The sequence below is a fragment of the Gobius niger genome, assembly GCF_951799975.1.
Source record: "Gobius niger genome assembly, chromosome: 13".
NCBI lineage: Eukaryota > Metazoa > Chordata > Actinopteri > Gobiiformes > Gobiidae > Gobius > Gobius niger.
This window is the reverse complement of record NC_136864.1, coordinates 18,139,182-18,154,191: the sequence shown is the minus strand read 5'-3', so window position 1 is coordinate 18,154,191 and position 15,010 is coordinate 18,139,182. Positions and strand designations below refer to the sequence as shown.

Here is a 15,010-nt window from a genome sequence, read left to right as displayed (position 1 = left end):
CTGGTCACCTTGGTAACCACCTTCCTATCCGACCACGTGCGTGTCATACCAGCAGGCGGCAGTATGGTTAGCCTGGCCATAAACCCATTTTAAATCGACGAAGAACTGAACAAGTCCAAAAGTGTGATTTGGATTTCCCTTTTTTACCGGGTGTTGCTGCACAGCTCGTCTCGGATGTTTAGAGCTACTTTGAATCGTTTTTTAAGCAAATGGAAATCTTATCGACACAGGTTTGTACCTTGGATGGTCTGGAACCTGTCTAAAAATGAGAAAACTCTCCGAAAAGTAAGCGGGCGCAGACAGGACAAGCTTGTTCCAGACGAAGAAGTGTGCAGCTGTCTTCTGCGGTTGTTTTGGCTCCTTCACAAGGGCAATGACTCTCCAACCCCCTCCGCCCTGGCATCTAGAACTCATGAAGAGTTTGGAGCGAGTGCAGTGTGTGCACGTGCGGCAATGCTGCGCTCTCTGGGGTTTTATATCGAAAGAAAACCAAGCACTCTGCCCTTTGCAGGAACAGGAGTGTTTGTCTCAAAGGGAGTCGTTCCTGAAGGAGCCACGGTGGCGATGTATCCCGGGACAGTGTACCAGGCATATGAACCCATTTTACTGCAGTCTATCAGAAACCCCTTTGTTTTCAGGTGCATTGACGGAGTGCTAGTGGATGGGAATGATAAGGGTATCTCCAAAATGGTTTTCAGGTCCTGCAGTGGAAGGGACAGACTTGGGCCGTTTTTGACCAGTGACACAAGTTGGTTGACAACAAACCCTTTAAACCCCCTTGCTGTGGGGCAATATGTCAACAACTGCTCAAATGACAAGTCTGCCAATGTGTGCTACCAGGAGTATGATGTGCCCAGCACTTTCCCCCTGGAGCTCAGACAGTATTTGCCCAATGTCAACTACAGTGTGGACGCCCATCAGAGGCCTTTACGCTGTGTGGTTTTGGTGTCACTCCGAGAAATTGCAGCTGGAGAAGAACTGTTTTCTAACTATTACACTATAATACATTAACTTATGTGGCAATTAACTAACAACATGTCAACTCATGTGCACGTATTATTTATTATCATATTAATGTGGATTATTATTAAATAAATATAAGTTTGTGTATTGTTTATGAATCTTGATGATAATAAAGAGGAACACAGTCTGAACAGGACTTATGTAAATGGTTTCATTTTATTTAGTTGAAATATAGTTTGCAAATACTAATATTAAAGTAAAAGAACAACTCGATACCATCGATACTGATAGAGAAGTTTGCGAGTTGCGCATCATCGACAATATGAATTTTGTCCACTCTGAGACACTATATCAGACTAACCACATACTATCACTGCAATATTATTCCGCCGTTAAAACTAGTCCGGTAAATTTGTATATTTTTTCTGTGTAAAGCGAAGATATTTTTGGTACTTGGCGCACCTGTTTAAAATGTCATAACCTACGTATCATTGCAATAGTAAAATAAAAAATAGCCAAATGAAACATTGCGATAGTTTCGGGGGAGAAACTTGTCCGGCTGCATAAAGCCAGGGACAATTGCCGTCGCTGATCTTTCCAGTCGCATGCTGAAGTTGCGTACGGATCATGTCTAGCGACTCTGCTGATTACAACAGGTAAATCATTTATGGTCTGTCACCTTAGAAGAGATGCTGTTTTGTTTTCGGTAGAAGAAATTAGTGGTGATATGCGTGGATTTGAGTGTTAAACGTAGGTTTCTGCAGAGGATAGGCCTCAGGCTATGCCAGGGCGACCGGCCAAAACATGTCATTTCCATGGCTACTGTTTTCTATACAAGAAGTCAGTGTATTTCGTTGTTTTTTTAGTCCAATTCTGGACGAAATATGGAACGAGATACGCGTTGTTATGCTAGCACGTCATAGCACTCGGGCTGCTCTGCAGTCATTGGCATCATAGGCCCAAGTGTCCGACATATTGGCTAAGGTTGAGCGAGGCACCATATTGAGGCAAGGAAGTCGTATCACACGCGACTTTTGCACAGGCCTGGTTTGGGGAGTAAACTAACAACAAACCCACTACATGGTGGTGGGTTTCATTCCAAGGTTGCATAATTGTCTTTTTCGGGGGGTCCGTTAGTTGTTGTTTGACACGTGCGTTCAGCAGCAAAGCTTGGGTCGTAACGGGATCCTCCAGGGCGTAACCTGCGCCCTATGCCTGCGCCTCGCAGACCACCCTGTGCCCTTGTGTGCCGGGGCAGGTCTGCAGACTCCCGCATCATCAGTACTTCCATGCGCGGGTGTATTCAAAGAAACTACGGGGACGAAGTTGGAGGTCGCTACCATTGAGGAGCTGTTTTGGTCTTAACTGTCTCGTGTTGTGTTTAACAAAATAATCAAGGACCTAGTAATGAAACTCCCGCGATTTATGGACTTGTTGTTTCTCCTCTCAGAGCCGCTCATAAGCCGTAAAACGGGTCTGCTTGCAGTTTTAATTGTGACCCTACTCCTTGCTACCATTGGGGGGCGGTAGTGAAGCGCCTTTGTACCGGAACAGGAGTTCCTCTCAGCTTTTAGTCGAAGGAAGGGTAGTCTTTTCGTCCGACATAGCACGTGGTGAAGATGTGCCTGTGGAGCGTCGTGACCAGAACGACATTTAACGTAATTTAATTGATACAAGCTGTGTGCAACGGTTTGTTTCTGCTAAACTTATCATTGTCCTTTTCTTCTTTTAATCTATAGCTCAAGAGACCGAGACCATGGCGGGCCCGATGGAATGGAGCCTGATGGTGTCATCGAGGTTGGAGGATTCGGCTTGTTCCCTCACGAGCGCCAATTCTGATGCTTGATATTAAATCTATTATGGCTTATTTCAGAGCAATTGGAATGACATTACAGATAACTTTGACGATATGGTCCTGAAGGAGACTCTTCTCAGGGGAATATATGCATACGGCTTTGAGAAGCCATCAGCAATTCAACAGAGGGCCATCATTCCTTGCATTAAAGGTTAGATACTTTATTTAATTGTTGGTGGATTAGAATAAGTGACATGATGTTTTTCCATCTTTCGGGACTTACCCAATAATGGTGATAAATATAACTTACTGATCAGTTGTAAACCACTATAATTGAGTTCTTTACAGTAATATACAGATTTCTTAAACGCTTTTTATTTCCCCCAGGCTATGACGTCATTGCTCAAGCCCAGTCAGGTACTGGCAAGACCGCCACATTTGCTATTTCTATCCTGCAGCAGCTGGACATTGAGCAGAAGGACACTCAGGCTCTTGTGCTAGCTCCGACCAGAGAGCTGGCGCAGCAGGTACGCTGTCTACAGAGTGAGTGCAATTCCGTGATCATCTTGAAGCTGTTTCATATTCGTGTGTTCTGAAGGCTGTGCTGATATAATCCTGTGTTTTACAAAAAGTGATATGATGTTTTACCATCTTTCGGGACTGACTCTAGAAGTGGAGACTTCCTTTTTCATACTGATCACATTTGTAAAGGATTATGATGTTCTGGCGGCTTAGTTATATTTCGTAAAACTCATGTCTTATTAATTATTTTTAGATACAGAAGGTGATCCTAGCTTTGGGTGACTACATGGGGGCGACCTGCCATGCCTGCATCGGTGGGACCAATCTTCGAAGTGAAATTCAGAAGTTCCAGGCTGAGGCCCCTCACATAGTAGTGGGCACTCCAGGACGTGTTTTTGACATGCTCAACAGGAGGCATCTGAGTAAGTTGTTATGCCATTTTGTGTGTTTTGAGATTACCGTATTTATTGTCAAATAATAATCTCTTATCTTCTTGGACTAGCATAATTATGTGTCCATCTTTCCAGTCCCCAAATACATCAAGATGTTTGTTCTGGATGAAGCGGATGAGATGTTGAGTCGTGGATTCAAAGATCAGATCTATGAAATCTTTCAAAAGCTGAGCACCAACATTCAAGTGAGTTCAAACATTGTAACCCCACACTTCTGCATCCAAGTGATCTGCTATAACCGCTTGATTCAGATGAGTCTGTGTGAAGCAGTAATGCTAGCAGAGCAATACGCAGAAGGAGATGAATGAGCACGGAGTTGAAAATGAGCGTTGGTCGAACCTCTTTCCTAATGTTCATTGGCCTCTGTCTCAAGGCTCTGTGCCACATAATAAATGTCAGAGTTGTATTGAGCCTTCCTTAGACCACTTTAATATTGTCTGCAGGTGGTTTTGCTCTCTGCCACAATGCCAGCAGATGTGTTGGAGGTGACGAAAAAATTCATGCGAGACCCCATTCGCATTTTGGTCAAGAAAGAGGAGCTTACCCTGGAGGGTATTAAGCAGTTCTACATCAATGTTGAGCGAGAGGTATGTCAACTAAACTTTGTTACCCTTCTCTTCAAGCACCCTGCTAAAACTGCAAGAGTCAGGCCTTCATGGCTGAGCTCATGTGGCTGTGTAAGCATGGGTACACCGGGGAAGGAGAGCAACACACAGTATCTGAAATGAGACTTGGAAGGACCTCTTTCTTAATGTCCAGTGTCCTATGTCTCAAGATTCTGTGTAACAACTTGATTTTACATACATCTTTTGTTTGAATACGTTTGTTTTTGTTTTTTTTGTCTTGAAAGGAGTGGAAACTGGACACTTTATGTGATCTGTATGAGACTTTGACCATTACCCAGGCTGTCATCTTTCTTAACACCAGAAGAAAAGTTGACTGGTTGACGGAGAAAATGCATTCACGAGATTTCACTGTATCTGCGCTGGTGCGTCACGCGTGCTGCAATGCTCCCTGTAATTTGTATCCATTTTATTAACTGTCTTTGCTCTGTAGCACGGCGACATGGACCAGAAAGAGCGTGATGTCATTATGAGGGAGTTCAGGTCTGGGTCGAGCAGGGTATTGATCACTACTGACCTTCTGGTAAGTGCTTAGCTAAATTCTTAATTTACAACCCCAAATGTGTCAATGCTGCAACCGTCTTGAAATGACCAAGCAGTTCATAACTTTTGGGAAATTGATGCCCAGTCTCCACAATGGTTTCCTTAAATGTAGGAATCCGTTACTTTTAAACATGGGTAACACAAATGAAAATATAAATGTTCCCAACTTGTAGGTGGAAAAATGCTATACATAATACATTCAAAGCGCTTAACATGCAAGTGTTTCTTAAATTAACTTTGCTTACTCCATTCTTCAGGCTCGTGGTATTGATGTACAGCAGGTCTCCCTGGTCATTAATTATGACCTCCCGACTAACAGAGAGAACTACATTCACAGGTAACATTCTTGCTCAAATTGATGTCTTTGCCTTCCAGGTCTGTGTCTAATGTTTTTCCATTTGTTCTTAAAAAGAATTGGCCGTGGTGGCCGTTTTGGCAGAAAAGGAGTTGCTATCAACTTTGTCACAGAGGAGGATAAGCGGATTCTCCGGGACATTGAGACGTTTTACAATACAACTGTGGAGGAGATGCCCATGAATGTGGCAGATCTGATTTGAGCCCTGAGATCCTTTTTTATTAAACGCAGTGATAGCGATTGTCCACTTGCATTGTGCTTATAATATTTGAGGGGGAGAAACTTCTCAATGCTAAACTTTGGATCAGAATTTTGGTATGTGTTAAAGCGAGGTGACTTCTATGGTGGTCCCTGTTGGACAGTTGTAGATTCTAACCTCAACTCTTGGCTGGTTGGAGCTACAAAGCCATGGGGTCTGTAAACTTTAAGGTCCTTATCAGGTATTATTTTCAATGTTCAATTAAAATGTGTGTATTCGATGTTCTCCACCATTTAGTAACTTACTTGTGGACTAAAAGGTATAAGTGCTGTATAAAGTCTGCAAATTATGTTATGCTAACATATGTGCGATATATTGTGGGCTGCTTAAACATAGGCACTTGTCATGTTATACTGTAGGTTCACTTGCCTTTTGTTATATTTTGTGAATGTTTAAATTTAATGTATATTTTTATCCCACTTGCTTTAAGAAAATCATCACTGGTTGAACTTGTTTTGCTGATGTGGTTTTTTGCCTTCCCAGAGAATATTTCCACATCTTGATTGTTTTTCAAGACTTCCTTCTCCAGAATTGTATGAATGTCTTAATAAACTTAAAAAAAAAAAAAAATGCTGTAACATTATGTTTTGTAGAACAGTTGAGTGTAAATTTAATTTTTTTTAATTACATCTTGTGAATAAAGGGGGTGTACATAGAGCATAAACTAGAAAACATTAAATATTCAGAGAAACAATTTTCATTAGTGCTTTTTTTTTTAAGCGCTTTGACAAGTACAATTCAGTTTCATTGAGGACAGCGGAAACATGGCGAAGATGAAAACTTGCTTTCATTTCCATGTTTTGAATGAAAACCCAAACTATTATGTTCGTACTTTAATAAGAATCCAGAGTCAATATGTCAACAAATCTTTCCAAATCTTCTTTGTTAATAAGCACTTCCAAAAAAAGTGAACAGCAGGGGCCTTTCCGAAACCGCTCCCTCCTCCCTCCCCCTACCCCCAACACTCAGTTTGCGCGTGGCCGCGGAGTGGAGTTCTGAGTTCAGTTATGGATGATTGTTTTTTGCATGCAGTGTGTGTTGCCGTGCGCCTCTGACACGTGCGCGCGCCTCAGAGGAGGACGGGGGTGAACGCATAAGGCTCTGAAGTTTGTAATAGGCCTAGTTTAAAAACCGAACCCGCACAAACGGAAATCTTTACAGCACAAAACAGCACAAACGTAGAACAAACGATTGACATATTTTTTATTTAAATTTGAGCATAATGAGGGGCTAAGTTCACAGTAGTCTCACATAGGCCTGAGTGGAAGGGTGTAGGGCAGGGGTAGGCAACGTCAGGCCCGGGGGCCAAATTCGGCCCTCCAGCATAAAACCTTTGGCCCCTAAGAGAATTTTGAAGAAACATTTATTCATAAATCTGAGACCAAATACGCGAAAAGGACTGTAAAATGTGAAAAATACAGTCAATATTTTCACATTTCCCAGCAGAACACCGCATAGGCTATATTATGTGCAAAACTTATATTTGTAGAAAAAAGGTGCTCTACTTTGGGCTACAATTGTGAGTTTTAGAAAATGAAGAAATTCGGCCTCCATGACACAAACTTGCCACCCCTGGTGTAGCAGAAGGGCCGAAGGTGACTTCGCTTCAAGTGCTGCAGAACGCAAGCGCCTCGATTGGCTGATCCATTCCCAAACAAGGAAACACAACAATCTCCTTCAGTCTCCTAGCCTGGTTTAACCAGACCCTCGTTCTTACTTCGTTTCGTATAAGGGTCTGGAACGTCTCAATTGAGCTCCATTATCAGGCTGGAGGGGTGAACTCCTTTAAAATGATTGGATTTGATTTTTGCTAGCGTTAGGTCGTGACATATGTAATGCGCCCGAGTGAGTGAAGCAACCATCATAACTCTTGGAGCATTCCTTGCACATTCCAAGGCTTCATTTTCAATTTCTGGATATTTGGGAGCCGAGCCATTCGTATCCTCCGCCATTGCCAAACTACAACCCGCAAATCGGCGCAAATGCTTGACGTCACCTACAACACCCGCCTCCCCCAGTCGCTGAATGGTAGGTACTAAGTCAACCGATGTAGCGCAGCCACTGAGATCAGACCCAGACGTAAGTCTACATGTAGGGAAATTATTGCCTGGAGTTAACGCATGGCTAAGGCCAGACTATCATCCTCCCCCTTCCAAGTTATTTTTCATGAATATATTGTTCCTATGACCTAGTGCTTTTGTGTTTTCACTTTTTATGTTATTAAAAGAAATGTTAAAAATATACATCATTGTTTGCAAAACCGAACTAGCACAAAAGGAATCTTTACCGCTCAAAACAGATGTAGAGGAAGCGGTTGACACCATTTTTATCTGTTTTGGAGCTATATCCTCACCAGGTGAAAAATCCAGATTTGTCCTGGATACATGACAGTTACTAGTTCTGTGAGTACCTGCACGCCCAGCAGGCCCATCCTATCTCCTATGGCTGAGTTTCAAAGGAGATGAGCGGTGGGCAGAGGGGGTTCATATACCCCAGATGGATGACAAATACCGCCATTTTGAAAGACCAAAGTCAGCAATCTGGAAAGAGGAAGCGTAACCATTAGCCTGAGTGACACATGCAGTGTGCTCATGTATCATCGAAAACACTACTAACCTTGACGTGATACTCTCCATCCAACAGTATGTTCTGTGTCTTTAGGTCCTGATGTAAAAGGGGCGGGTTCATGACTCCAAGCGCGATCTCATAGAGAATCCTCAGTCTCAGCGCCTGTTGTGTGCTAACCTTAATACTTAATTAGGCGCTGCACTCTGAATTCAATCATGACAAGCGTACTCTTTTAGTTGCTTTATTCATCAACGCGGACCACTCAACATGCCGCTCCGGAGGCTCAACTTGAATCTCAACATCCGGCTTATACGTCATCGCGTATAGACGTAACCTGATATCAATACATGACATCCCCCTTTTCCTTTGAAATCAAAGTTTACCATCACAAACATTTCTTTTTTTTTTTTCTTTTTTTTTTTGTACATTCCATCATTTCCTTATCTTACTTACTAACAATGTATTTTCTAACTGTCTCACAACACATGAACACGTTCTTTTATAACAAACCTTTTACTTGTTTTTATCTCTTATTTATTTAACCACAAAGTCTCGAAACCTCTCTGGTGCCTTTTTAGCCCTCTGGGGTCTGTTTGTTTGTGTCTCTGGACCCTGAGTGCCCTCTTGTGGTGTTGGACTGAAAATGTCAGTATTTTTGTTTACGTCACTTTCCTCCCTTTCAGGTATTGTGTCTTGTCCATAATGTTCTTCGTTGGTCTCACGTGTCACATATTTCTTTACATGTGTCGTGTTTCGGTGATAACGTGCTCCAGTTGGTGATTCAACTACGACTTGGTTTCCAGTTTTGTTCACAATTTTGTGAGGTGTTGCGTTAAACGGTGTTGTAAACTTGTCCACTTTGTCTTGTTGAACCAGTACTGTGTCTCCTATGTCCACTTGTGAGTACTGAGCACCTCTTCGTTCATCAGCATATATCTTTGCCTTTCCTTTTTGTTCAGCGTCTCTGTCACGTACATCCAAAGCAGAAGTTTTCATTTCACAAATGTCCGGTAACTTTCCTCTCATTTTCCGATTAAACAGGAGTTCTGCTGGACTTTTGCCTGTGATTGGATGTTCAATGCTTCGATAAACTGTGACATATTTCCTCAATTCTCGTTTCCAGTCAAGTCCTTCAGCTTGTGCGATCCTGATCCTTTTCATCAGTGATGCGTTTTGGCGCTCGACTTCTCCATTGGCTTGAGCCCATTTTGGTGTTGTTCTCACATGTTTAAGTCCATTGTTTTCACAATATTCTCTGAACAATTCAGATTTGAACTGCGGTCCGTTGTCTGATTTAATGGTAACTGGTAGTCCATGTCTGCTGAAGATACAGTCAATAGAATCAATTACCTTTTCTGCAGTGGTAGAAGTCATTACATCATACTCATAGTATCTACTGTAGTAATCTACTAGAACGAGTATCGAATGATTGGAAGGTAGCGGTCCTAGTAGGTCTACAGCAACATCTTGCCAAGGTCCATCCGGTAAGAGTGTATTTCTCAGTGGTTCAGGTGGATCTGGTCTGGCTACTATTTGACATCCGTGACATGTTTTACAGTGTTTTTCCGCAGCTTTGTCCATGCCAGGCCACCACACTTTTGTTCTGAGATGTTGTTTGGTTCCGACAATTCCTAAATGTCCCTCATGAGCTAGTGACAGTGCTTTAGCTCTGAGCTTTTCCGGCAATACAATGCGAGTCCCTCGCAAAACTATATATCCTATTACACACAGTTCATTTGCGATAGGTGCATATGTTTTACATTTGTCAAAATGTCCATTTTCAATTGCCTGCCGCACCTCAATTAACTCTGAGTCTGTAGCAGAGGCTTCTTCAACCTCTCTTGTGGTAAGTGCTTTTGGAGTTGCATTTACTGTAACGAATCTCACGTATTCCTCTGATTCATGTTTGTGAATCTCCTTTGTAGCTGTGTCTGACAGCAGTCTTGACAGTGAATCAGCGATGTTTTGTTTCCCTGCAACGTGTACAATTCTAAAGTCATATGGTTGTAGTCTGAGAACCCATCTTTCTATGCGTGCACATGGTTTTGACCTCTTGCTGTATATGACCTCTAATGGCTTGTGGTCTGTGAGTAGGTCAAACTTTCTACCATACACATAGGGATGTAGTCTTTCACATGCCCATACCAGTCCTAGGGCTTCTTTTTCTGTTTGTGAGTATCTCCGCTCACAGTCTGTTAAGCTACGACTTACATAGCACACAGGTACCTCTTCCCCACCCTGTTCCTGTATCAGCACCGCGCCCAAGCCTACTGGGCTTGCATCTGCTATGACTTTGGTAGGGGCTTCTTTGTCAAAGTAAGCTAGTGTACCTGCTCTGGTTAGTTCCGTTTTCAATGTCTCAAAAGCATGTTTTTGCTCTGGTCCAAATGTAAACAAAGTGTCTTTTCGTGTTAAACGTCTTAATGGTTCTGAGAGTGTAGCAAACTGTGGTATGAACCTGCTGCTAAAGCCTACCAGTCCAAGAAAGCTTCTCACCTCTGCAGCAGTCTTTGGCTCTCTGGCTTCCATCACAGCTCTCACTCTTTCTTCCGTTGGTCCGATGCCTCTTTGTGTCAGTAGTATTCCCATGAACACAAGTCTGTCCATGTTGAACTGGCACTTTTCTGGGTTTAGTGTCAATCCACATTCAGAAAGTCTCTTCATGACAGCATGCAAGCTCTTGTCATGTGTTTCCTGGTCCGGTGCGTGTATAATCACGTCATCTGAGATGTTCTCAACTCCTTCAATGCCTGACAGTGCATTAGCGATCTCGTGTTGGTATTGCTCACTGGCTGACGAGACTCCAAATATTAGTCTTTTATATCTGTAAACTCCGTTGTGCACTGCAAATGTTGTGATCTCTCTGGACTCTGGGGTTAGCTCCAACTGATGGTAGCCCCACTTGAGATCTAGCTTGCTGAAGATTGCAGAGCCGTTTAGTCCTTGAAGTATTTCATCCACTGTGGGGATAGGGTATCTTTCTCTGACTATTGCCTCATTTGCTTTTCTCATGTCTAAGCACATTCGGATATCTTTATCACTTTTCTTTGGGAGTACCACTACAGGGTTTACCCAAGGTGTAGGTCCTTCTACACGCTCTACAATGTCCATGTCAATCAGTTCGTTTATCTTTTTCTCCACTGCATCCCTTAAATGGTAGGGTATGCGCCTCAGTGGTTGTGCAACTGGTTTCACATTTGGGTCAATGTACAGGCTTATCTGTTTAGTGTTTAGTTTCCCTACTCCTTTAAACACTTTTGGGTACTGCTCTTTAAGAGAGTGCTTTAGATCTGTGACAGCCGCCACATGTTCACCTATTTTCAACACCCTTAGTTTAACAGCAGTCTTTTTCCCCAGGAGTGGTTCACCATTGCCTTTTATCACAATAAACTCGGCCTCCTCAGTCTTTTCACCAATACTGATTTCACATCTGAATGCACCTTTAACAGATAGTGACTGGGTTGAGGAATATGCATACAAGTTCCTCTGCTCTTTGGGTACATATGAATGGCACTTTATCTTTTCAGCCTTTAGCTTTTCCCATACGTTTTCACCCATTATATTACTTGTAGCACCAGAATCTATAAGCATTTTTAACTCAACTCCCCCCACAGAAAATGTTAGTTTCTCAGGTACATTATCATCTTTTACAATGAATGCATAATCATCTTGTTCAACAACATTCACATTTTGTTTCTTATGTCCTTTGGTACGACACATTTTTGAGAAATGGTCTTTACCATTGCACTTGCGACATGTTTGTCCTCGTGCTGGGCATTTTGGATCCTTACCCATGTGATCAGTATATCCACACCTGTAACACTGTCTGTCCGTCATACTTTCTTCTTTCATTTTTACTTTTGGTTTCATGTACTTTCCTTTCTTTGTCGTTGCGATCCGGTTGACGGTGTCCTCTTCTTTTCTCTCCCTGGTAACGCTCATTGCTGCCAACTGCTCCTCCACTCGTTCACATTGCGAAGCCACCTCCAACGTGCGAGCCAATGTTAAACCTGGACCTTCTTCTAGTAGCTTTCTCCGTACGTATTCAGAAGTGCATTTACACAGGATAGCATCTCTTATTTGGTTATCTCTGTCTCCCCGAAAGTCACAGTCCTTTGCAGCTTGTCTCAAACGAGTACAAAATTGTTGCACTGTCTCACCTTGTTTTTGGGACAATTTGTGAAAAGTCTGTCGTGCATATGCTGCATTTACTTAGTAGAGAAAATGTCCTGCACGTCTTGTCCGGCCAAGTGCAGTAGAAGGGCACGTCTCCGCTGTTTAATTGCATCTGTAGCATCATCGGCCAAAATTAGTCCTTTCCCGTCCGCAAACAACTCGAAAGATGTTAACCATCTCGTCCATCTCGGTCCGAGTGTAGCAGGATCCGTGTAGCAAGCAAACGGTGAAATGCCTGACTTTTCCATGTTAGCTTGAAACTTTCGCTGCTAACTCGCCGTGTCGCCGTCGGTTTCTTTGATTTACCAAAAATAAAAAATGGTCCTCATTTTCCTCGTCGCCATTGTTGTGTGCTAACCTTAATACTTAATTAGGCGCTGCACTCTGAATTCAATCATGACAAGCGTACTCTTTTAGTTGCTTTATTCATCAACGCGGACCACTCAACATGCCGCTCCGGAGGCTCAACTTGAATCTCAACATCCGGCTTATACGTCATCGCGTATAGACGTAACCTGATATCAATACATGACAGCGCCCAGGCCAGTTCGGGGTACATGTCCTTCTGTTTGTGGAGAAAGCACCCATTGTATTATTTTGTAACTTCAATATGTTGTTAATTTAGCTAAAATGATTGTGTAAAGTTATACCAGAATTTATTTTACAATTATCATTATCAACCCCAAAAAGGTCCACTATGTTTAGCATTTTGATTATCACTAGCAACAGTTTTGAGCTTCAAAAAAGTAGATACTATGCATATTTCTAAATATACTGTCAATGTGCCTGCCACAGGGACCACCAATTCATTTTCTCGTAGGAGGTGTGGTTTACGGGGCGCTACGAACGTCTATCATGCGTCTGCAGTAGCCACAGCCAATCGTATCATCGTATCCGATGACGTATGACGTACCCGCTGTAAACTTTCGAGCTAAACTATTTGAAACACGGCCTACAACTCGATCGAAAAATAGCGTCGCGTCTGCTGCTGTCATGTTTGATCCGTAAATACACTTTTTTTTTTTTAAATCCGTAAATAAACATCTTCCCGTCCCTCCTCGTTCTGTGATTGGTTCCCAAATCCACGCGAAATTTCGGCCATGGTCCCCAGGCTGTTGTGCAGTTCGAAATGATTCGAGCGCACACAGCAGCATGGCGTTAGCCAGGTTAACAAACATCCGCCTTGTGATTGGCGGCCTGCGGCTCGAAGTGTGCTGCTGTATTGGCACATTTAGGCCATTCCTTTGGTTAGTGGCCAGCAGACACTATAGATAATAGGAATGATGGCAATAACCAAAAATCTTTATACGAGGTCGGAGTCTGGGGTCTCCTTTGTGCACAGCGAGGCACTGGTGTGAACCAAAGAGCGCATGATTTTCTCTGTCATCAATGGCCTATTAGCAAATCAAGGGGAGGAACACATTCACTTTCATCTCAAGTTAGCAAAGGTCTAATGAAAAGTGCTGGAGAGACACGAAAAAATATTGATCTAATCAGTTTTACGCATAATGTCCTTCAGTAGATCAGACTCTTGACTAACCGTCAATAATCTAAACCAGTGTGGTCAACATCTCGCTTTAACTCGGCCCCCAATCAAAACCGCCCTTTGACTCCGGGCTCCGGGGGCACTGCGCGCACTTGGTAACTTTTACGCACAGTCCAGATGCGCACTAAGCAGACAGGCAAGGCGTGCACGCGCGTGGTTGGCGCGCGTCTTCAAATATGTCAGTGCATCTGTTTTATTAAAGAGAGAAAGATTTGGCGACATACATGGGATATTTTATGTTGGTCCCCGACACGTGACCCGGGAGTGGGTGGGACTGTTGAGCAATGAGCATTTTGACAACTGAAGAGCAAATTACCTGAACTTTTCCTCTGTTCTGTGTGGAAATGCTGCGGTTGTTGGTGGCATGTCAAAGCTGAAGTAGTTTGCATTGGATTTCCCCACAAACCTGTATTTAACCACTCTGTCCTGGTCTGAACTGATACAGGGCAGATGTGGGCAGCTGGCTTTGCCCAGTATCATTTACCCCTCACCATGGCAACAGGACAGCTGTTTGGGGGAACAGCTAAGCCTCTCACCTACTCGATGCCCGGAAGATGAGCTGACAATAGTAATCTGCAAGTTGCAGAAGTCAAGTGGGCAGTGAGGAACTATTGTCCAAAAAATGAATTGCAGGAACCTTGTGCACGTCCCAAACCCATTTCAGTTAATAAATATATATTAACTTGTGGGGAAAAAAAAGCCAATGATATCCTTCGTATAAGTTAGTTAACTTATACTACTAATACAGACTGAATATCATGGTAATGCAACTGTAAATGAGGTGTGTGTGTGTGTGTGTGTGTGTGTGTGTGTGTGTGTGTGTGCGTGTGTGTGTGTGTATGTTCTTGTACTTACAACTTTGTGAGGACCAGTTTGAGTTTTTAACCAACAGAGTGGGGACATTTTTGTAAAGTGAGGACATTTTAGGTGGTCCTCACTTATTTGAAGGACTATTTTAGGGTCAAGATGTGGTTTTAGGGTTAGGGTTACAATTGGGTTTAGATTAGGGTTAGGATTAAGATTAGGGGCCCTAACCTTAGGGTTATGGCCTGTGTAAAACATTATGTCTATATGAGTGTCCTCACTAAGATAGAAGTACGCGTGTACGCGCGTGTGTGTGTGTGTGTGCGTGAGTGTGTTTCTTACCTCAAACTGTTGTGGTATAGTACGCACACACTTTGTTCTGCCGTGCAGATTTCTCGAACTGT

At 42.9% G+C, this 15,010-nt stretch overlaps 2 protein-coding genes across 3 annotated transcripts; both read left to right on the top strand.

Annotated features, from left to right (window-relative positions):
- Positions 1 to 100: 100 nt before the first annotated feature.
- setd9 (SET domain containing 9) lies at positions 101 to 1,046 on the top strand. Its single transcript, XM_079569018.1, has one exon. The coding sequence runs from the start codon at positions 175 to 177 to the stop codon at positions 1,009 to 1,011; it is 837 nt and encodes a 278-aa protein (XP_079425144.1). The 5' UTR covers positions 101 to 174; the 3' UTR covers positions 1,012 to 1,046.
- A 427-nt stretch (positions 1,047 to 1,473) lies between these two features.
- eif4a2 (eukaryotic translation initiation factor 4A2) lies at positions 1,474 to 6,002 on the top strand. Of its 2 annotated transcripts, XM_079569977.1 has the most exons (12): positions 1,493 to 1,619; positions 2,414 to 2,621; positions 2,703 to 2,760; positions 2,837 to 2,969; positions 3,146 to 3,285; positions 3,534 to 3,702; positions 3,808 to 3,917; positions 4,176 to 4,319; positions 4,583 to 4,720; positions 4,789 to 4,878; positions 5,156 to 5,235; positions 5,311 to 6,002. In XM_079569977.1, the coding sequence occupies exons 3-12, from the start codon at positions 2,737 to 2,739 to the stop codon at positions 5,453 to 5,455; spliced, it is 1,173 nt and encodes a 390-aa protein (XP_079426103.1). In that variant the 5' UTR covers positions 1,493 to 1,619; positions 2,414 to 2,621; positions 2,703 to 2,736; the 3' UTR covers positions 5,456 to 6,002. The 2 variants fall into 2 exon arrangements, with proteins under 2 accessions (XP_079426102.1, XP_079426103.1); XM_079569976.1 differs by lacking the exon at positions 2,414 to 2,621 and having other exon boundaries at positions 1,474 to 1,619; positions 5,311 to 6,001.
- Positions 6,003 to 15,010: the final 9,008 nt, after the last annotated feature.